The sequence below is a fragment of the Centropristis striata genome, chromosome 23 (genome assembly GCF_030273125.1).
Source record: "Centropristis striata isolate RG_2023a ecotype Rhode Island chromosome 23, C.striata_1.0, whole genome shotgun sequence".
NCBI lineage: Eukaryota > Metazoa > Chordata > Actinopteri > Perciformes > Serranidae > Centropristis > Centropristis striata.
Window position 1 is genome coordinate 26313877 of NC_081539.1, and position 24013 is coordinate 26337889.

General features: G+C 37.6%; 2 protein-coding genes across 2 annotated transcripts in view; one reads left to right on the forward strand and one right to left on the reverse strand.

Annotated features, from left to right (window-relative positions):
* The window catches only part of kcnh2b (potassium voltage-gated channel, subfamily H (eag-related), member 2b), a 386002-nt gene that overhangs the window by 55371 nt on the left and 306618 nt on the right, over positions 1–24013 (forward strand). The window lies entirely within an intron of this gene.
* On the reverse strand, positions 2399–3532 carry LOC131961858 (complement C1q-like protein 3). The gene is made up of 2 exons (XM_059326768.1): positions 3293–3532; positions 2399–2816 (listed from the first exon to the last, which is right to left on the reverse strand). Exons 1-2 carry the CDS (start codon positions 3447–3449, stop codon positions 2536–2538), a joined length of 438 nt encoding a protein of 145 aa, XP_059182751.1. The 5' UTR covers positions 3450–3532; the 3' UTR covers positions 2399–2535.

Consider the following 24013-nt stretch of genomic DNA (forward strand, 5'->3'; position numbering starts at 1 on the left):
GTAACACCACCATCTGCTCTGGTTTCTCTGTCTCAATGAGTACTGTTGTCCCGCCCGGGAAGTACTGACGTAATCATCTATATATCTCATAGATATCAACCATGTTAATAATTTATGGCTCCTATTAGTTTGGATGTTTAAGACTGGATCTTTTAAACTCCTCCTTTAAACCAAGGCTCAACCCTCAAATAGGCCTTTAAAGAAGTAAGGAGCAGTTGAAATGTCCTCACTTCCCAAAAAGTCCTTATTCTGTTGGTTGAAAAGTTATTGTGGTCCTCACTATAAAGGCAGTACAAGACCACATACAAACAGTCTTCTTTAAAGCTTTGAGGACCTTTCCTGCAATATGAGATTGTCATTACTGGATGAATGCAGAGAAGCCATTGTACTTAAATAAGTGAGGCTTGGCTTGAACGTGTGCAGACTCAATATAAATGTACTCTCTGCAAATGGTTATCTAAAATTTGTGGACAGCTTTAGTCCATTACCTGGGAGCTCTAAACTCTTGCTCCTCTTCTAACGTCTGTGTTACACCCTCATACTCTGTCTTTGGGTTTTGTGTTACCCAAGCATGCAAATTGTCTTAGAATCTCCTGTTTTGAATTTGCACACTATGTTGCTTGTCTCATCAACAGAAAGCAGTCACTTAAACTTGTTTTTCATCTTTGTGGCAATTCAGAACTCATTCAAAACAAAAGACATATTTGACATCATCATTATTATCCAAAATCATGTTATTTCTTACATTGTAAACCTGATTGAACAATATAAAAAAGATGATGTTAAAGCCATCTGGTTTTTATGAGAGATTTTCAGCTTCACAGTTGAATAAGATCACAGAAGCCAGATCTATTCAGGGCCCATTACCATTGAGTCCACGTGGGTTTCAGATCTGTTTAGTTTTTCCATCTCAGGTTATTTTCCAAGTGTTACAAGGCCTCCGGTCATGCATTTGCAGATACAAATCTGTGTGTATTGTATGCCTTGTTCTGGTATTGTCTGTGTGTGTTTACACAGTATATGGGTGTACATGTGAGGTATATGTCTATCGACATGTATGTGTTGCTCCTATAATTAGAAATAATTAATCTTGATGACATATTGATTTACCAGGGAGGGAGAGCTGATAGAAACCAGAGCCCTCGCCACTACTTGATGGACAATTAGTCACCAACCAGCATGGAGGCCCCCAGGCTAACACACACACACACACACACACACACACACACACACACACACACACACACACACAGGTGCAGGTGAGATTAAAGGTAGAAATGAGTGAAGGTTTTTTTCCACTGCTGATTACATGAAACAATCATTGACAGTATTTTGGGGGAGGAGGGGGAGGAGGAGGAGGAGGAGGAGGAGAGGAGGAGTCAGGAGGAAGAGAGACACACACATTTTTTTTAATTTAATCTCTCTTTTAGCAATTAAAAACACATTTGTTGACACATATAACACACTTTAGCACATATACTACATGTAAACACACACACTGTGGTTTATCATGAAACACATCAATACATGACAGTAATAATAATATTCAGTTTGAGTCACTGTCATTCATTTTATCATTTAAAACTTCTGAAATTAAGAGATTGTCACATTGCAGTTTTTAGCTTCGATAGAAACCAAATAATGTGTGACGACGGAAAACAAAACAGATTTATGTTCAATATTTTAATATGGACCATGATATGACTTTCTGTCATTTCTGGCCTTGTTATGCTCTAATATGTATCAACAGACTATAATTGACCCATCTGAAGCATCAGGTGTTTTAAAATTTTACCATTTTTGAGCAAAATAGACATACCGGTACTATACTATGACTTTTTAATTTGTTTTTGTGCTTAATGAAGAAATGGTGGACCTGCAGTTAGCAAAGTGGTTTATTATTGATGGTGACTGTTTAACAAATATATTTAATATGTAATATCTTATTTATTTAAGATGTTCTGAAAGGAAAACCTGCAGCCTGAGCCGGCTCAAACTGCTGTGTTCTGTGAGGTAAAATTATGTTTTTGTCAATGAAGTCTGGCGGCTTTAACTCTGTGTACACGGTTTGTAAAACTGTTGATCCGGTTTGCAAAATAAAAATCTGCTCTTCAGCCAAAGTATAAACGCTAATGTTTGTCTGCCTAGAGACGACAGCAAAAACATCTGATTGGATAACAGCTTTCCCTTTCACCCTCTCATGTCTGCAGCACACTTGATTTAAATTGAGGCTAAAATTATAATAATGCCTATATTCCAGATATGAAATATTATATTTATAAAGCTGGTGTGTCAGGGCTCCCCTCTGGTGTTTGTGAACACACAGAAGAGTTAGAGGTAGACAGTGAATGAAGAGGAACCGCCAGTGAGAACAAAGACATTAACATTATTTTCTGAATGCTTCACAGATTTATTTCAATGTTGCTTTCATGTGATGACACAACAGAGAAGTCAGATGCAGAATCTCATTATTTGGTACATGCAGTAAATCACAGTGTAGCCAATAAGGAGTCATGCAGCAGCCTGAAGGAATCCTCACAGTGTGAAGAGGAGGGAGCCACTAAAGGTGGTGTTGTTGTCTCCATCGTCATAGAGAAGAAAGTCTGATGGGAGAACGAGGGAGATTTCATCTCCTGCCATCAGCTCCAAGACAACAGAGTTAGTCAAATATTGATGACCTGACCATCTCTTATACTCCTCATTCCGCATGATCTTCTTGTTGTTCTTGTACACCATGACACCCATGGTTTCTGCCATGACACCACACAGAGTGAACTGGAAGTAGTAGACCCCTCTGACTGGTGCTGTGAAGAAACCTACAGAGAAGAAAATGAAAAACAGTGGAAAATTACTGTTACACTAAAATATAGATGTATAGCTGAAAAAACAGATGCATGGTATACCACATGCTACATCGTCTGTGCTATGGATCATTTACATCTTATTTTACATAGTGTAGCCTACAGATGAGGTGTTCGTAACTATAGTTACATACCAGTGATAGAGAAACTATCAACCTCTGTAGCACCAGTGCTATAACCAAAACAAGTTAATGTAAAGTCCTGTACTGTAATATTTTAATCTTTGCAGCATTTTGTGAATGGGCAGCCGACCTCTTGGAGGTGTTAATCCAAAAACACCTGCTAAAACAGCAGCGGTCCACTCCACGGCAACTAACGGTCCTGGAAGCTTGACGGGCATAGCAGCAGTAACTAAGGGGGCTGAGCTTTTGCAAATAGTCAATTGTAGATTTGCATGAGTAAACATGTTCATGTGAGCTGAAGTAAATTACCTGTAGATGGATTGTAAGCATCACCGATGTTGGTGTAGACTTGATTGAATTTCAGTAGCATGTCTGTTTCACTAAATCCAACATGTCCTCTATTAGTCAGAGATGTGTAAAAAGCCACCTTTCTCTCTGTTAACAGAACAAAGTCAATGTAAGTCATTAAACTTCAACTGGACTATGTATGTAGTGTGTGTGTCTGTGTACAATCATCACCTGCATTTTGCCTCTGCAGCTGCTCGATCCTGGACTCACTGCTGCTCAGTCTGGTCTGCAAGTCTGGAGTCGATGCAATGACAGTAAATTACAGAGCAGAGCATGCTGTTAACGGGCACAACATAATATTTACGGCAGTTTACTCATTTTATCTGTTAAATTAACACTCATAAATGTACCTGAAACCTCTGTTAATGACCCAAAGGAGAGATTAAACCATACTAGAGAATGCTAGATGCTGAATAACATGACAGGAAAGGCCATCCCCCATACTGTTTTATGACTCTTGATTGATGAATATTTGATTTCCCCATTAGAGGGATAGCATTTATGGTAACACCCTTTTCAACATAAATGGTGCCCCGTTTAGAGGCATCCATACATTTATTTGACATCTTAAAATCCCTACAAATAGTGCCCCTTGTGATGCACAGTAGATTTGGCAATAGTTCATAAATGTAAATATATTCATATCAGCATATATTCTGAAGAAACTGTGGTGGGAATGCTAGATGCTGAACAGCTGAATAGCTACGCTGTCATGCTGGTGGGAATGTGTCAGAAGAAGTTCAAGTAGGAATAGTTAGAAAAGTGGGATTGGGTGGAATTAATATTAGTTGAATAATTCTGAAAACTGCTTAGGAGCAATGCATCAATCAGAAATAGAGAAAAAGTGATGGAGATCTAACAATGTTTAGGTATACTAATGATACAGAATTAATCTATCTGTAAAGCAAAAAGTGTGTGTGTGTGTGTGCGTGTGTGTGTATCTAGGGCATAAGTCACTGAGTCAGACTGACCTCAGATTTCGTATGTGGCTTGCGCATGGCATGAAGGTGTGCATCCTCGATTTTGAAGATTTTTACTTAGGACGTGTTGCAGCATTGCACTGTTTCTGATTGGACGCCTTTTAGGGGAGCTCCGCCCCATTATTCAGCCTTTCTGAGTTTTAAAGTGTGTTACAAGGTTCGATTTTCCAATAATATTCAAATAGTTCCCAGCAAATATGAATGTTCAATGCGTATGTGCTGTACATGCACTAGTACTTTGAAGAGACCAACAAAAAATCAAACAAACCATCGGCGGCAGTCAGTCGAGTTTGCATAGACATCAGGTCTGCAGCTTGGACTGAAAAACAGAAGAAGTTTGATTTTATTTTCACATTTATTTTAAGTTCATCAGCACACTGACACACGTTTTCTCTCTCCAGCTGCTCGGTCCTGGACTTGCTGATAACAAGTTCACTCTCACTGCTGCTCAGTGTGGTCTGCAAGTCTGGAGTTGATGCAATGACAGTGAATTACAGAGCAGAGCATGCTGTTAACATGCACAACAAATTATTTACAGCAGTTTGACCCTCATTTTGCCTCAGAAATACACCGAGAACTGCTGTAAATATTCCTGACTACTTAAAGAAAACATTATTTAACAGTAATCAGTCTGTACCTGAATTCTCTCTCTGCAGCTCCACCACCATGTTTTTTAGAGCCCTGATCTCTGCCCACATGTCAGGTGTGGTTTGCTTTGTGGTCTTCTCGGTCCGTTCCTCAGCTGCATCTGTGGGAGCTCCTGACCCACACAGAGCCAGCAGCAGCAGCAGCAGCAAACCAACAGCCCTCATCGTTCAGTTCACACTTTGTCTTCACAAACGTGCAGAGCATCAGTCGGCCCATCTTATATCCTCTCCAAACTAAAACACATGATCCCAAACAGGATCCAACAAGTTTGATTGGAGGCCTCAGATGACCTGATATGACCTGTGTGCAGGTGAGAAGATACAAGCTGCTGCAGGCTGCTGGAACACTTTGACCATGAAAGCCTCTCATGCAGTCCAAGCTGTGCATACAGCATGTTTATTAATACATACAAAGACACACACTTCTCGTCATGCTGAGGCCTTTTAGTGTGACTGAGAGTTATCAGCTCCTCTTCACTCTGTCTCACTTCTGACCTCATTCTCTAGAAAAACTCTGTCACAACATTGGGACAGTCTTTGACATTTTATATTATCATTTCTTAATCATTCATAAATACTCAGTTTGGACAATAAAAACTGTTGTGAGGGGTCAAAGGTCAGATAGTCAAACATTAACTGTCAGTAAATATTAGGTAGAAATCCTCCTGCAGCATCTTTGTGTCCTTGTGTGCCCCCGGTATGGACACAAAAGCATCAAATCTGTTAATAAAATTATGTTATTTTACTCTCTGAAGAATTGTAAATGTTGGCTTCAAATCTAACATGGAAGAGGTCGAATGAGGAGAAGATCTAGTTGTATATTTTATTCTTAATATATGTGAGCTTATCTCAGGTTTGACTTGTTCTATCATCATCAAACACAAGGTGTGTGATGGCAGGAACACGCTGCTGAAGGTTTTACAGCAGGACGTCGTCCAAAAAACTGTCAATGATTGTTTCATAGAATCAGCAGTGGAAACAAACCTTCAATCATTTCTACCTTTAATCTCACCTGCACAACTTGATGCTTCTTTTCTGCTTTCTCTGCAAAATAAAACAAAAAAATAACAATGAAGGAGAAAGTGAATTTTAATGTGAAGTAAACAAAACTAAAACCAAAATACTCTCTCTCTCTCTCTCTCTCTCTCACACACACACACACACACACACACACACACACACACACACACTCTCTCTCTCTCTGCCAAAGCAAGCGTCAGAAAAAAAAAGATAACAGTAAGGAAAGCAATATTTACAATAAAATTATTATAATTCAATCATTCATTTTAAAAGAAAAGAAAAACTAATAACAATAAAAGAAAGCAATATTTACAATCATTGAATTACAATCAATCTATCATTCATTCAAGAAAAAATAAAAATAAAAACAAAACAAAATAAAAATAAAAACAAAACAAAATCTCTCTCTCTCTCTCTCTTTCACTCTCTCTCTCTCTCTCTCTTTCGCTCTCTCTCTCTCTCTCTCACACACACACACACACACACAGCTAGAAGTGAAAAACACATAAGGACACTTTCACACCACTCATGGGAGACTGGAATAGCTCTTCCCTTTAGCCTACTTTGTGCATAGACACATGATACAGAAAACACTTTTTAAGAGTTAATTTCTTTTTTTAAGTGTTCAACATGCTTATTGTCAAGTGAAATTATCCGTCCACGCAGCAAGATAATTTCCCTCAGATTTAGTGTTTTATGTTCACGTTTGAAAGGCGGTACCCAGAATTGACGTGTTTGTGACGTCAGCTGCAAAGCATTTATGAGAAGTGAGCCTGCTTGGCCAGCACAAGTCTCTTATCAGCTCTCATGGGGAAGAATGGGGCTCCATCTTTGAACACAGTATCTACTTCTTATTATATCCATGACTGACTCACAGACCACAGACGTAACGCCTGATGTAATACCAGCACAGGACGCCTCAGTGTACCTAGACTAAGCTCTGAATGTGAAGGTGATTCAATTAATTGCACTGCAGCCACTTACTCATAATGGCTTATACAATATAGTGTTTGTTTTGTTGTTTGCTTAAAGGTTGTGTTTTGTTATGGATATGACGCAGAATACATCTTGGAACACAAAATAAACATTTCATAAATATATTCAGATAATGAAGTGAAATCAAATCAAAACATCTCTATTTGTTTTTCACCGTAAGTACAGTGCAGTATGTCTTCCTGTCTTTTATCTTTTCCTCGTTTTCTTTCCTTCATTTTTCTAATGTCAAGTTTTGTCAAGACGTTTCCAGGCTGCAGGGTGCTGCTCTATAAGCAGTCATCTGACAGAGAAGTATCAGAACCAAGGTTCAAAGCAGCCCATCTTGCACTTTTATTATTCTGTTTCTTGCCACACAAGGCTAATCTGAATATGCATGTGCACAGTATGTAAATGTGTGTGTGTGTGTGTGTGTGTGTGTGTTTGTGTGAGAGAGACAGAGAAAGAGAGAGAATTGGGCTGTTGTAAAAGTGTAGTCTCAGGTCCCGTTTACACGAGGACACTTGCAGGTAAAAACGACAAAATATTTTATCAAAAAGTGCCTTTCATTTAGACAGTGGCGGCGTTTTTGGGGCTTAAAAACACAAAAATTTGAAACCACCCTCCAGAGTGGAAAACTGTAATCCGTCTACTGCCAAGACACAAAACTCTGCTCAGATCTGCTCAGGTCACATACGCCTTTACGTCACATACATGCTCCAGTACAGGGAAATAAACAAACATGTGGGATTATTTCCATGCGTCGGACCTTCAAGCTGCTCTGGCAGCTCTAATAAACTTACAGGAGTCTTTCCACCAAATGTACAGGATATGTACAGATAGTATTAGTGAACAGAGAAGGATCTGGAATTATTTCTGTCAAATTTTGGATGCACCAACTGGTCGGAGGCGAGCCAGGCGGCTTTGGACGAGACCTGGGAGATGTAGTGGATGGTGGAGAACTTTGTGGAAGGAGTAGCTGATGAAAATACGTGGCGTGAAAACTTCCACATGCCCAAAGATGCTCTTATCGCTTTAAGTGATGCCGCCTGGCATGCATAACCAATCCAATTAAACACACTTTTGCGTCACCGTATGCAGCAGATTTCCTCCTGAAAACGCTCGTCTAAACGCGGAATAAAAAGTGAAGACGTGACGCCACTTTTGCGTTTTCTGTTCAGGCCGTCATCATGTAAATGTAGCCTCAGTGGAAAGTGTGTTTGTGGAAACCTCAACTGTAATATGAATATGGATATCCTCTCCACTCACTGTGCTCTCCCTCATGGAAACACAAACCTTCACACATACCATATTTGAAAAGTTCTGTTCTGAAATGGATTTGTCTGTTTTTCCTCAAGTTTATAATTGGAGTTTATCATGTTTCCCCTGACAACCACTGCAGCTTTGTTTAGGAGTTTGCTATCAGAGCCGGTTCTAATTCATTTTCTTATTTCCTGAGTGGAGATATTTATTTCAGACGAAATGCATTAAGATGTCTAGATCTAAAAGAGTCTGACACAGCACAATTCAGGATTTGTACTATTAGTGATCAATTAGTGGACGAAACAAAAGACCAAAACTTTAACTTACACCTAAATTTAGATTTATCCAACCATTACCTCTAAAAGCAGGCACAAAATGGCCACATCCTCTTCATTCTGGCCAGCAGCACATTACAACAAGCTTACTTATTATAGACACCAAGCACATATGCTCATGAACAACTTTTCCCCAGCCTTATCAACAAAGCAGGCTACTGCCAGCTAGCTCCGTGGATCAAACTAATAATATACTAGTTTAAGTTTGTGTATAGATACAGTAGGGCTGGGCGATATGGACCAAAAGTCATATCCCGATATATTTAGGCTGAATATTTAGGCTGAATATCGATATAAGAGCAAATGTTCAGTCAAAGTCAACGCCAAATATGACATGTAACAAGTAGTTTTTTTAAACCGTTTATTTAAGTGAACATAAATACTGTATAACAACAGGAGTATCTTAAAAAAAAAAAAAATCAAAGCCCCATAAAGTGCACATTTAACTAAAAATATATCTTAAATTAAAGCTGCAGCTTGCCTGGAGCAAGAACCACAGGGCAAATTTGAACTATATCGATATATGGTCTAATTCCATATCACATTTAAAAATATATCGATATATCGCCCAGCCCTAAGATACATAATGAATATTATGTGACCCTCTTGCTTCACAGCAAGGGTCACAGGTTAGAATCCGGCTTGCGGCTCTTCTGTGTGGAGTTTGTATGTTCTCCCTGTGTCAGCGTGGGTTCTCACCGGGTCACCGGGCTTCCTACCACAGTCAGAAGACATGAAGCTTAGGTTTAATTGGTGACTCTAAATTGCCGTAGGAGTGACTAGTTGTCTGTGTCAGCCCTGTAATAGTCTGGCAACCTGTCCAGGGTGTACCCCGCCACCGGCCCAATGTCAGCTGAGATTTGCTCCAGCCCCCCACGACCCAAGTTCAGATAAGCGGTGAATGAATGAATGAATGAATGAATGAATGATCCCCAGTGACATTTGCTCTATCCCTTTATAACAGCCAGCTGTGCTACTGTATTTATTCACTTTTCTTACAAGCAAACATACAGAAGACAGGACCATACAAAACAACAACAACAAGCTGGGAATACCAATACAAAAATCAAAGACCCAAACAAAATAACCAGTTCCAGGTAAATGTGACAGGTACAATATGCAGTACAGAGCGAAATACAATGGGAGCTAAATAAATACAGAAAACACATAAAAAATACAGGTTTTTTTAATACAAATGCTCTTGTTAGTATAGCAGAAATATTTACATGAGTATAGTCAAGAAATGGTTTCCATATTCTTTCAAAGGCATTTGTTTTGGAGTGAAGAAGGCAGGTAAGAAAGTTCAGAGGTATGTATTCAGTTATTGGGGCTTATCTGAGATCCAGTGCTGAAGAATATTTTTCCTGGCACAAAATGTCAAAACATTATACAATTTTTTCTGATATATATCAGTCACATGATCACTGGGAAGACCCAGAAGGAGGGAAACCGGGTTAAGTTAAAACTTTTTCTTCAGAATCTTCTGTATTTCAAACACGACATCACTCCAATATTTTTGTATTTTAACACAGGACTGTGCTACTGTTTAATGAATTTGGGTTTAACTTTATTATAGAAATATAATAATGATTGTGATGTTACACATTAGATCATTTATTTAGTCGTGTCATTGTCACACACCTACACCCATGCCAGGATGTGTGCTGTTTGAGAGTGACAGCCAGCCAGACAGCATCAGTGACAGACAGGGTGATAGATGGATGTTGTGATACTGTGTTAATAGGTGCACTGAGTCTGCCTGCTTCCCTTAAGGTCTTGTTAGCCTATGCAGCACTCATCCATCTTGCTTGCTGCTCCATATCCGTGCCACAGTGGAAGCCTGTTATACAACCACGGATCCAGACGAGTCATAAAACTTTTTACAGCTAAAAGTATGTTCTCTAACTGTACATGAAGGGACACTTAGTTATATATATTCTGTGTTTCTCTGTATTCTTACTGTGTGTGTTTGGTACCTGTTTACCTGAATACAGAAACCAGCCTGTGTGTCCTGATACCAGTCCAAAACTGCAATGGTAGAAAAACCTCATAACATGCATAACAGCAACCTTTACCCCGGCTTATTTTGGAAGGTCATTGTTTGCTGATGTACAATGTTCTTGTGCTACACAATGGCCAAAAAAATGTCCTCGTTTTTAGATAAATACATGATTTTGCATGATAAGTGGTCGGCAGCAGTGCATGCATTAGCCTGTCTCTAGTATGCTGCTTTTAGCTTAGCTTTAGCAACTGTTCCATAAAATCAAAGGAGATGTATGGGTCCTGCTGGACTCACCTAACACAGCACTCATCAAGAGTGATAGACTCACAGAGTCATTTGAGAGACAGTAATAAGGTGAATAGGTAGAGCGGGTCCATTCTTATAGCTTTATTACTTCATTTACTAGTGTGGCACCAGTCCATCAGGGCCTGTCAGTCAGCCCCCGCAGCAGGTCGCCCTAATATCCATCAGATGTGTTTCACTCAACACTCAAATGGCCTATAGCTCTCACAGTTACTGTCACTCCTGTACGCTGCAGAGCGTAGAGAGGAATTGGCATTGGTGCACAATAAGAATGGCAAATATAGTAATAGTATCATTTTAAACAAAAGAGGCAGTTTGCATCAGGATACATTGTAAATGGTGTGTGCTGTCAGGCGTGTATTTTGAGGATTTGAAGAGTGTGCAATCTTTTGTGCATTATTTCTGTTTGTATGTTCGAATAGCCGCGTGTTTGCAGTCGGTGCAGATGTCGGAGGATACTTGGTAATCTCCGGCTGAGAGAGAAAATGGCTTGGTGGGTATTTGTGTGGCTAAACCAATGCTCATCCTGAAATTCTGACTGCATGCCTACATGCCGACGTCATTGCTTATTTGAAGCCCCCTTGAAGAGTGTGTTTGTGTATGTGTGTGTGTGGCTGATGTAAAACAGAGACCGGATTCCCAAGCCAAGGATTCCCCTCTGCCGATCTCCCTCAATTTTCTGTCTTGGTGTATTTCTGTCTCTTTCTCTTTGTCACATTCATATTTACACAAACAAACACAACTAGTGAAGGAGTTGTATAAACTCATCTGTGTGTATGCAGACCTCCTTTGATCACACTGTGCTGTGTTGCATCCCTCTGAAACTGTTGAAAGATCAAAGCAGCTCTAGATTTGCTTATAGTTTGATTCATGTAACTGAAGACAATATTTTTAGTCCCCAATAGGCTGACTGACCTTTCAGAACAAGGACTGCATGCAGAATGTTTCAGCTTTGTACTTTTTCTGACTGTAAAAAGTTTTGGAGTTAATTTTAGTGGAGGGTTATTTTAGAGCTCTTTAGTGTTTAATGTACCAAAAATGTCCTGTTTGTGAACAAATATAGCTTTTCTGCAAATTAGTCTGTGACCTCTACTTCCTGTAGCCATCCATAATTAAAATGAACAAGTAAATATACTTCCATTTCTTTTATCAGTACAACAGTAGTGACACATTTATGACATGTGTTAGCTGGAAGGTTACATTTGTCCAGATGTTTTCTAGCATTGAGGAGAACCATCAAGAAAAGAAACCAAAGTGTGCCTTTTTCAGCATCCTCGTGGTGAATTAACACAGCATGTAATGTATGCCAAACATCAGTGATGTTTCACTATCCAATTAGTTTAGCTGTAAGGCAGGGCTACAGACTAACCTTTTCACCAACGAGCAGCTACAAGCTAATTAGCTCTCCTCCCAGCAGTAACTAATATATTCTCGAAACACGTTACATTTTAGCCATAGCTGGCTGTAGATTGTCAATTGATAAGTGAAAAAGTGAAAAGTGGCCTGTCAAAGTTTATTAAGCATTAACAGAAACATTTTTTTAACTAAACTTATTGTTAAAGTGCATTAAGGGTATATAGGGGTTATAATAACCCTTTGCCCAAAGGGTAAAGTGGGAAATAGTAGTAACTCCAGTTCTATGATTATGTGAGTAGGCCTCCTTTTGTTAATTGATTTCCAATAATAATTCTTAAGCTGGTAACACTTTAAAATAACCACCATTTATTCATGGTAAACAGATAGTTTATCAATGTATAATCATCATTTATAAACCGTATATAGGCCATTTAAAATGGAAAATACATACTTTATTAATGTTTAACTAACTAAATAATTTATAGATAGCAAATAGATGGTATATTAATGTAAGTGTATAGTTACATTACCATTAACAAATAATTAGATTATAATTAATATTTTATCAACAGTTTTAGTTGCACTCATTTTAACATTTTTTCACCATATTAAGTATGCCTATGTTAATGATTTTTATACCTTTAAGAAATTGGTTGAAAACATTTAAAGATTAAGTATGTATAGCACTTTGTAAATGGTTAATAATATGTTCATAAACCATCTATAAAGTTGGTTATTGTAAAGTGTTACTCAAGCCTTTAAGATACATTTTGAACGCTAAAAAATGTGTGATTAATTTGCGATTAACTATGCACAAGCATGCAATTAATTACAGTAAAATATTTTTATGGATTGACAGCCCTACAGAGGCTTCCCGCATGAGAGGGGAAAATCTCTGTTAGTCCCAAACACATTTTCAGGGGTTTAGCTTGGTTTTAATGGACTTTGTTGCTGTGTAAAATCAAAGGCTAATCAAAGTAGCATTCATCTGCACCATTCATTTGTCACTCGCTATAGTTCTTCATGCTAATGCAAACATTTACTCTCTCTGTCTCACTGTGTTATTTCACTTCTGGAGAGCACTAATGTTGTTTGTTGCTGCATACAGTACATGTCCATTAGTATTATGGGTCTGGCTTATTTTCTGGCGTATTAGTTTCATTTCAATTATAATTACTGCAGACCATCATCCCCCAGTGGCACAGCCCAAGGAAACAGTCGGAAACATTAGCTCGGCACTGTCACTCATTATTTTGGTCCGGCCCAAGCAGAACGACGCCTAACCATCTTTCCTCTCAATCTCTTGCTTCCTCTGTGGCTTTTTGCAGGCTTGCTCTCTCACATATTAGCACATTCCCTCGTTTGGACAGCAATACATCAAAAACAACAAAACAGATTTATAGGAGTGGATACAATAATACCTCGATTTGCTTGTGTCCTCTGACATAAAACTCTCTTTTACCTCTTTGCTTTCCTTCACTGATCTTGTCGTGTTTACTGTGGGGTGGGGAGAAAAAGTCTGACATCCAGCATCCACCTAGTCATCCATTAGGGCTGTGCACTATATCAAGTTTTTCAGGTGGCCATGGCAAAAAAACAAGAAGAAAGTTTTGTTTTATATTCTCCAAGACCTGTAATAAGAGGAAGAGTGAGTGAGAGGGTGAATTGAGACAAATTGAGAACCATGCTATCCAATAATTAGTTATTGATCAGTTTATCTAATATATATATATTGGCTAGTACAGAGTAAGATATCCCACTTGTGTTGGATACGTCTAGGTAACACTTTACGATAACCATCATTTATAGATGGTAAATAGACAGTTTATTAAAGTTAATCATTATTTATAAACCGTATATAGGCCATTTATAATAGTAAATAGATAATCTATTCATTTTGAACTATCATTTATAAATGGCAAATATGGCATTGTAATGTAAGTTGATAGTTACTTTACCATTAACAAACAATTAAATTATATTTAATAGTTTATCAATAGTTTTAGTTGCACTAATTTTAACATTTTTAACACCATATTAAGTATGTTAATGATTTTGAAATGATACATAAACCTTTAAGAAATTGGTTGAAAACATTTAAAGATTAAATATGTATAGCAATTTGTAAATGGTTAAAAATTGGTTTATAAACCATCTATAAACATCACTTAGTTGGTTATTATAAAGTGTAACCTAAAACTAGAACTGTTATGTATGCAGATGATTGTACAATATATTCAGCTGAAACGTCCGCAGTAGGATTAAATAATAAGTTACAGCATGACTTAAGGTTAGTGGCAGAATGGGTGACTGATCCAATAACAATAGATTTAGTTTTTCCAATGTTCAAGAACAATTTGTTTTCAAAGTATTTGCTGAGTGATGAACCTTCCCTGGTATTGGAAATTAATAAGATTCCTGTTTAACACGTTTATGATACTAAACTTTTAGCCACAATTGTTGATCAACATCTAGCATGGTCGAAACATATTGATCATATTCTACAAAATTACCAAAAGAAGACACAAAATTACATTATATAACATTTCCACTTCTTCCGCTAACAACAACACGGCAGATAATAAATGCTGCGGTAGCAGTTGCCTTTCTTGTTGTTAACGTCGTCATAGAAACAAGTGAAACAAAGCTCCAGCTTGCACAATAAAGGGACCTTCCACACACAACACAGTAAAGTGCCATTCATATAAAACTCACATTAAACTTTCATATCAAGGTGGGGGCCACAAAATATCATCACAAGGGCCGCAATTGGCCCGCGGGCCGCAAGTTTGAGACCTTTGGTATAGACAATCTTCCTGTCCTGTGAGACCGCTTTTTCTTTTCCTTTATTTATCTTTTTTTTTTGGTATCTGTTTGTATGTCATGCTATGGTGTGTGTATGTTGTGTATGGACTCTTAATTGTACTGTACAAGTGTTGCATCTTTTGATATGTTTGTATGCGTCTATGATTGTGTTGTGACTGTATTGACTGTTGTTGTTGTTGTTGTTGTTTTGTTGATGACCTCGGAGAAGGGACTATTTGACTTAGTGTTTTGACTCCAGGAAGAATAGCTATGCTAATGTGCTGTTGCTAATGGAGATCCAATAAATGAAATGAAATGAAGATAGACAGGAATAAAGGGAGAGAGAAGCTAAAAGTTAACCAAGCCACCGTCTCCTGTTATAGACCTACAGCACGGGCAGATGCTCCTTGAAACTTTTTCAGAGAAGCAGACAGATCACCACAGCAGTGTGTGAGCAGAGTCAAATCAGTATGTTAATAGCCTCCACATTGAGCAGCGTATAGGTCTGCCTACTCACCGGGGCACTTCATGCTGCTCCCCTTGACAGGATCCTTTTTATGTGGCTGTTAAAAAGCAAAGACATTCCAAAACTTTTTTCACCTGCAGGTGTATAAGAACTACCTGCAGTATTCACATTTCTTACCCAGGGAGCTCCTGAAAGCCATTGTACAAGTGTCACCTTTTTAACATACGTGCCACATTACAGCTCGTACTTGGTCGCTCTTGTTTGACATGATAATTAGAGCTGTTAAAGGGCTCTGGTGATAGGTACTACTGTTGTGGAGCTGTTTAAAGAAGAACATTTTAGATTATCCGAGATTTGGCCCTAACCTAAATAGCAATTAGGGAAAAGAACCAAATGTTAAACTGACTTTTGCATTTGGATTTTTAACACACTGCCGTATATGGAAGGGCAATTTTTAGATTCTGTTATATGTCTAACTTTCTAAGTGCTAGATTGCAGCAGTCATGTATTTTATTCACACTGTAGCCTTTCGGCTAAAAATACTTCAGGCCCTGTCTTTCTGAGTTTCTTCAGTTTAGTTGCATTGGAAAAGACTTCCCACTTCTCTCTGCAGCAGACTTTACATATCCTACTTCCTGTTATCCATCTATATATTTCCTCCCAGCTTGCTGTTGAGGTTGTTTATGAGAATGCTAATATATGTGAAAACAGGAGGTGCACTTGTGATGATATTTTTATGGAAAAAAGAATAAAAAATCTTTGATCAAAAAAAAAGAAGTGTCAGTTCAAAGGGGCTCTTTGAACATCCAGGTTTGGTGAGTTCAAAGTTGATGCTGACCATGGAGCTCTGGTTCTGGTCCCTCTGAAGTTCTGAAGAGATAAATATATATATACAGTTTTAGATGTGCCTGCTTTTGTATCATCAGTTTTACTTTTATCAGTGAAATCTAGAACTCTTTTATTTTTTAGATATATTAACTTATATTGCTTTGTACAACATTATGTTATGTCTTGTATATTTGGCATGCACTCTGCTTGGACTAATACATTTTATATTAGCTTTCAAGTTTAACAGGAGTCAGTAAATCCAGTTGTGAATATATATACAGGAATGCATGCTTGAACTATCCTCTAAATAACCTCTGATCACTGTATCATTTCCCATTGCTTTTTTTTTTTTACCCAATGAATGCATTGAAACTAGTTTTTCCCAACAATATCTCCAACCTAAATGACAGAGTAGGTTGTCTGTCACTACCACCAAAAACTACCCATATGTTTGTTCGCTGGTTCAGAGCAGAGCGTTCTAAAAATAGCACACACACAATTATACATAAACATATAGGCCCTCATTTATCAAACGAGTGCAGATCTGAGCGTATATTTCATCTTACGACAGGGTTCACGTGTGATTTATCAAACGATCGTATCTCTCCAATCACAGCGTGAGAATGATCGGCTGTTGATAAATGTGGCTTGAAACGAGCGTCATTTAAATAATATAATAATAATATGTACCAGATTCAGATGGCTCGCCTCAAGAGTTTAGTCAAGTCAAGTCAAAGTTTATTTATAGAGCACATTTAAAAACAACCTCAGTTGACCAAAGTGCTGTACAGTTGTTAAAATAAAATAAAATCATACACAAATCGTTAATGAAAACAATAAAATACTAAATACAGTAAAACAATAAAATAGTAATAAAAACTCAATCCAAAAACAGAGTTAGAGATAGAAAAGAAAAATAAAAGGGTAAAAAAAAACTTAAACCCACTTATAGTTATAAACTCAAACAAGTTTGGTGAATATTTTACATTTGGATCACAGACTTAAAAGTTTTCATAGCATTTTGGTTAAAGGAGGTAAACAATGTTTTTAAGTAAGTTTTAATCCCAAAAGAAGAAGAATTCTCAGATTCAGAAAGTGAAAAGGAAGGAAATCAGAGGTGCTGTCAGCAGAGTAGCAGTGGACCATTCAACTCCTGGTGAGGTTGGAATATTTCATTTTTACATTGTGATATATAAAGCCTAATAGCCTATATAATATCAAAATATTGTTATTATAATGATGAAGAGATATTGTTCACTTCTTTACTTTTAGTAATAATTCTGTCCCAGTCAGTGGAGCGTGTGGCAGCTCTGATTGGAAATGTTTCTATTGGATCAGAACCACTGGTGGAGGAGACGCTGACGCTCTGGTGTCCAGCAGGATAATAATAATAATAATAATAATAATAATAATAATAATAATAATAACGGTAAACAGCAGACAACAACATTTAATATCCTCAGCTAGTATTCTGTTTGAAGAATTTTTGTATTGTTTTTAAATGATGTTTAATGATAAATGATGTAGTCCAGTTTTGCTTTGTCACCATTAAAAATCAAAACACCACAGAGTTTTATCAGCTCCAGGCATCGATACAATAGTCTAAGATCAATTCTCTGACTCAGACGTGTGGATTTCACGCTGACTCAAACCTGCTTACACAAGCTGAGAGCAGACTGAGATCTGATCGTACCCTCCGCTCACGTCCACATTGATAAATGCCGAGCCTTGTTGAAATGATCGTACGCCCACTTTACACTCACTTTCTGTCGTACGCTTGTTTGATAAATGAGGGCCACAGTTTGCTGTTTTAAAAGGCTGCAGTTTCGTTGAATTGAGGCTACAAAACCAGTGACCTAGGTCAATGGTGAAATAGTTACAAGGACGCCGTTACTACTCGAAGTGACAAAGTAACGTAATAATGTGTAACGGAAGTTAAGTGATGTGTAAATCACATGGTTTTCATGGTTTACATGGGACATGAACCCTGTTCTGCAAAAAGTTCAGGGATTGTTTGACCCTTTTACCACCCAATCTTCCCACCCCGAAGTGCAACTTTAGTGCTTTTGACTCCACCTCGCTGTCATTCATAAAAACTGAATTTTTACGGCTGCTCGAGGGGAGTCACAAACATAAATATGAGTCATATTGAGCTGCTTGTAGAAACGACCCATTGGGTCTTTTTAAGGAAAGAACAGTCAGTCTATTTTTTACTTTCTGCCCATCAGATCTTTTGGAATGAACCAGTTGCAACAAATACCTTGTTGTTGGCTGGCTGGTTGGTGCTCTGAGCCCCACTGAGAGCCAGAGCCTTATGTCTGCAAAGTTGATTGATGGTGTTGGCATATTATTGTGAAGGTCTGTTTGGGGGGATGTTTAATAACCCAGCACAACTAATGATGTTGAACACGTACAGTATTATTATGCTTCAGCAACTTCAATTTTCAATGTGCTTTACAGTATTGTGTGTGTGTGTGTGTGTGTGTGTTTATACCTGTGGGCATAATTATTTGAACATCTGTGTGTGTATGCAGTAATATTATGGTTTAATATCTTAAAATTAAAATTTCTGTTGTGTTTTTGTTTGACCAGAAACAGTCCACACTTGGTTAGGGTGAGAGTCCAGTCCAGGTTTGCAACATAGGAATGTATGTGTATGTATGTATTTATGTATGTATGTATCTTTGTATGTATCTTTGTATGTATGTTTGTGTGTATGTTTGTGTGTTTGTATGTCTGTGTGTCTGTGTGTTTCTCTGTATGCATTAGTAACCCCATTTCATTTTCTTCTGCTGAATTAGCCATTTTTTTAATACACAACTATGTCTACTGAACAGTGACAGAATTACTTCCTCTGTGTGTTTGCTGGAATATAATGTCAAATATTAGGTTGGAAAGATACTCTGAACATACAAAACCATCACAAAAACAACTGTCTGTGATGATGAAATGGGGACTACCTTTTCAACCCTTGCTTAGTCTTTGAATACCAAACCAATCACGTTTAATGTTGTTGCCGTGATATTTATTTAAGCACTTAAGGGGCAGGGGAAGGATAAATGGCACTTGCACAGACTAAAGTTATTGGGTAGTATGTCTTTTCCAATGCTATTAGGACTTAATGTAGCGCTATTCAGCGGGAGGAGGCAGGGAATGAAAAGAGTGGTTGATGGAAAGAGTAGCGGATAATGGAAGAGAAGAGGGGGAGAAAAACATGACTACTGAGCAGCGGTAAAAAACAACAACAACAACAAAAAACACACTTACAGAGAGATCGATACAAGATTTGTTGATGCCAGCCAACAAACCCGCCATTAAATGTCTTCAGGGTATTGTATAACGCATGCACTATTTTATCTAATTGGCCTCTGATTAATATAAAATTTTATTATTCGTCTTTGCAATTAAAAGATAAATGGAAGTAGAGCATTTGAACGACAGCTAATGGGGAGCCATCCATTACTTGTCACTGAAGCAGCTACAGAATGCATTTGCAGCATGCAAATGAGGCACCCAACACATCTCTACACATGCTTGCAATTATTATTATCATTATAGAAATAACCTACAATTTATGCAGCAAACCTAAAAGAAAAACAACATTGTGGCTCTGTCAGGCCGGGCTCAAGTCAGGACTCAGATGCAGAGCAGGTGAACGTAAAAGTTTCTTTATTCAAAGAATGCAGCAGGTTAAGTCCTCACAGAGTGAAAGAAAAGGGCTATGAAGCACCTGACTCTGAGAAAAAACTAAACAAAGAAAAGTCACTCAAAAGGAGGACACTAAAACTAAATCTAAAAATCCTAATCTAAGATAAGAGGGAAAAACTAACTAGACTCTCGGAGGGAAAAACTATTAAATAATAACACCTACAAACTAAAAGCGCAAACAAACAAACCTGAACAAAACCTGATAGGAAAAATAAAATATTCTACTAAAACACTATGAAAAACAGGATCAGGACTAAAGAACACAAAATCACTCCAAAAGGAGGAAAAACAAAACGGCTGACTCAAAAGACTATGAAACTAAGAACTGCGCTTAACTAATAAATTACAAAGAAAAATCACTCTTGCGAAGAATCCAAAAGGGTGAAAACAAGACAAGCTGTGGCAAGAAGGAGATAACTGGCTGGTATGGTGACGGGGTCAAACACACTGGATCAAGACAAGGAAACACAGACTATTGGAACACATGGAGGGAAGGGAGCACCAGGTGAACACAATCGGTGATTAGGGGAGTGACCTGAAATGAGAGGAGAGTTACTATTTCTAAATAAAACAGGAAGTAACGAGACCAGAACACAAAATAAAACACCACCTCACCGTGGTGTGACAGGCTCTCTCATATTACCACCACTATGATCATTTCTGTTACGATTTACATAAACAGGACCATTGCTACACTGCAAAAAAGGTGTGTCTAAAAACAAGATAAAAACACTAAATCTGAGGGAAATGATCTTGCTGCATGGACAGATAATTTCACTTGACTCTTATTTATTGACTCTTAATTTCTTAAATTAAGATTGTTAAATCTAGAAATAGGCATGTTGAACGCTTACAATAAGAAATTAACTCTTAAAACATGATAAATTATCTAACACTTCTAAATCTAAAGTTTTTTTTATCTTGGTAAGAAACAAATAATTAGCAGTTAGCTTTAGCGGGCCAGTTCATCGCTGCTTGCAGCTTTAAAATATCATGTTTTAAGCGTTAATTTCTTATTTTAAGTGTTAAACGTGCTTATTTCTAGATTTAACAATCTGCAGCAAGATCATTTCCCTCAGATTTAGTGTTTTTAAATTGTTTTTAGACACACCTTTTTTTGCAGTGTAATGCTTTGTTACTGGTGCTACTAACACCACAGTCATCATCACAATAATTAAGCAAAATTTCTCAGTTGTCATCTCCACTAGGCTCAGCTGCATCACTGCAAACAGGATTCACAATGTGATAGACACATCAAAAAAAAAAAAAAATAACTGGTGGGTGTCATTCTAGACTTCCTTTTTGATTTGCTGAGGGGATTCCACCTGCATTCAAAGCCACTTATCTTAAATCCGGGGATACTCCACACCGTTATGCTTGAATCTGACTCCATGTCAGCGAGATAACCCCCCTGGCGCCTGGTGAAACCCTAGTGCCAGTCAGCTCAGCGGCTGACTCCAGATCAACAGATAACCCTTGATGCCGGGTGAAACCCTAGCGCTGCCTGCCTGTAGGCCTCTGGCCCCGCCGCAGTGACCACACTTGAGAACTTTGGCTTGCCTGAGGCCTCATTCACATGCATTATTCAGCGCAGACATCAAGGTGTAGCTAAGCCGTGGCCCCTGCATCGTATGGCTCATATTACAGCGAGGCTATAGGGAGGGTCTACCACATGGCTTTGCCCTCAGGACTCAAATTTTTAATGGAGAGCAGGCAGTGAACTCTACTTATTTCTTCTTTATTACGACTGCAAGGAGGCTCATAGGGACTGCAGAGTGGCAGACACAGGAGAAAATATGATTTAAGGTTAGCAGAGGCTAATATTAAAGGAAACTAGTACTACTTTCAGTACTCTGAGGGATGAAGTCAGAAAGAATGGGTGCACTGCAAAAAAGGTGCGTCTAAAAACAAGATAAAAACACTAAATCTGAGGGAAATGATCTTGCTGCATGGACAGATAATTTCACTTGACAAGATTTCTTAAATTAAGGTTATTAAATCTAGAAATAAGCATGTTGTATACTTAAAATAAGAAATTAACTCTTAAAACAAGATAAATATCTAACACTTCTAAATCTAAAGTTTTTTTTATTTTGGTAAAATAAACTTAAATTTGTCTTGTGTTAAGAGTTTCTTATTTTAAGCATTCAACATGCTTATTTCTAGATTTAATAATCTTATTTAAGAAGTCTTGACACGTGAAATTATCTGTCCATGCAGCAAGATCATTTCCCTCAGATTTTGTGATTTTATCTTTTTTTTAGACGTCCCTTTTTTGCAGTGTGGCGGCCTCTGATAGCACCATCAATTGCACATCATTAGCAACCGATATCTGTCCCGTTTTAAGGACTAATGATATTTCTGCACAAACACACCCATAAAGTTTTGCATCTTAGGGCAATTTGTCCCATTTTGCATGATTGCAGTTATAAAAGTAGCAAAGTATAAATGCTCTTGAGACTAATGCGTGTCATGTATTTTCAAAAATGACTCAGAGGGGAGCTGAGAGGAGCACATAAACACTATTTGCTTGGCAGCACAGCAAGAGGTACATTTAACTCTTTGTGGGAGCTTTGAGAATTACACAGTTTGTTTGTCTCCTAACACTGTTTGACAGTACATGCATTATATTCCTCTGAATGGCAGTGTACTTTCATTATTGACACATCTACAGATAAATTTCTTGATTAATCATTTATATATAATATAGAACTGTAAAAATATGGCATTCACAGTTTAAAACCTGAAGACATTCACTTTACTGTTTTATGTGACAAGGTCACACAATACAAAAGAGCATACTGCAAGGACTATACCTCTGCTGCACACACACACACACACACACACACACACACACACACAGGCATGGCTCCAGCTGGTTTCAGACATGTAGATCAGCTGAATCTATTCACCTGGTCATGAACCTTGGCTGACTGCAGGGCAATTACTTCAATATCCCTGATCACTAATGAGTCAAAGTCACTGTGTCTGTGTAACCCACTTTGTGTTTGTGTTTGTGTTTGTGTGTGTGTGTTCTTGTACTTCCTAGTGAGGACCAGAACACGTTTTTAACCAACAGAGTGAGGACATTTTTGCAAAGTGAGGACATTTCATTCCTCACTTCTTTAAAGGCTTTTTTTTTTTTAGATTTCAGACTTTGTTTAAGGGTTAAGGTTACATCAGGTTGTGTTAAGGTAAGGGGCTAATGAACAAGGTTATTATAGTTATAGAAAACGAAACGAAATAATGAAAACTAGAATTGAAAAAACATTTGTGTTAACTGAAATACAAATAAAAATGAGAGTTTTAAAAATAATTAACTGAAACTGTATTTTGTGGTGACAAAACTAACCAAAATTATAGTGAAAATGTCTTTCGTTTTTGTCTTTGTCAACTTTTATCATACATAATGAAGATGGATATGGCAAAGGAAATAAAGGCAAAATTTACTGTGACTTCTTTTAATCTCCCACCCAACAAATACCCCATTACACAAAACTACAACTAACAAAAAACTAAACTAAAACTAAAGCATTTCAAAAAATAAATAAATACTAAACTAAAACTAGCAAACTCACTCTAAAACTAATTAAAACGAACTGAATTTGAAAACAAAAATTCACAATGAAATTAAAACTAAAACTAATGAAAAATTCAAAACTATTATAACCTTGCTAGGGAATTCACTATTACAATGAGGGCCCTCCCAAAATAGAAGTACAAGAATGTGTGTGTGTGTGTATTTGCTTATGGCTGTGTGTCAACTATGTGTGAAACACGATCCGTTAATGTACCATGACATCCCTAAACTCTGACATCTCAATAAAGCATCTTTTTCCTCAATTCTTACTGGAAGGTGATTTAAATGGTTTTGACATTGTGTTTTCCAGCATATCATACAGTGATGTTGTAATGTGTCATGAGTGTGCTGCTTCAACTATATATTTTTTTGATGATCAAATACTCACCATCTACATTTTAGGCTTAAGCCCTTTAC

Coding starts and splice junctions, on each gene's coding strand:
- LOC131961858 (XM_059326768.1), bottom strand. CDS start 3,449: ATGACTTACATTGACTTTGTTCTGTTAACAGAGAGAAAGGTGGCTTTT. Junction 2,817..3,292: donor TGCTTACAATCCATCTACAG/GTAATTTACTTC, acceptor TCTTCTCTGTAG/GTTTCTTCACAGCACCAGTC.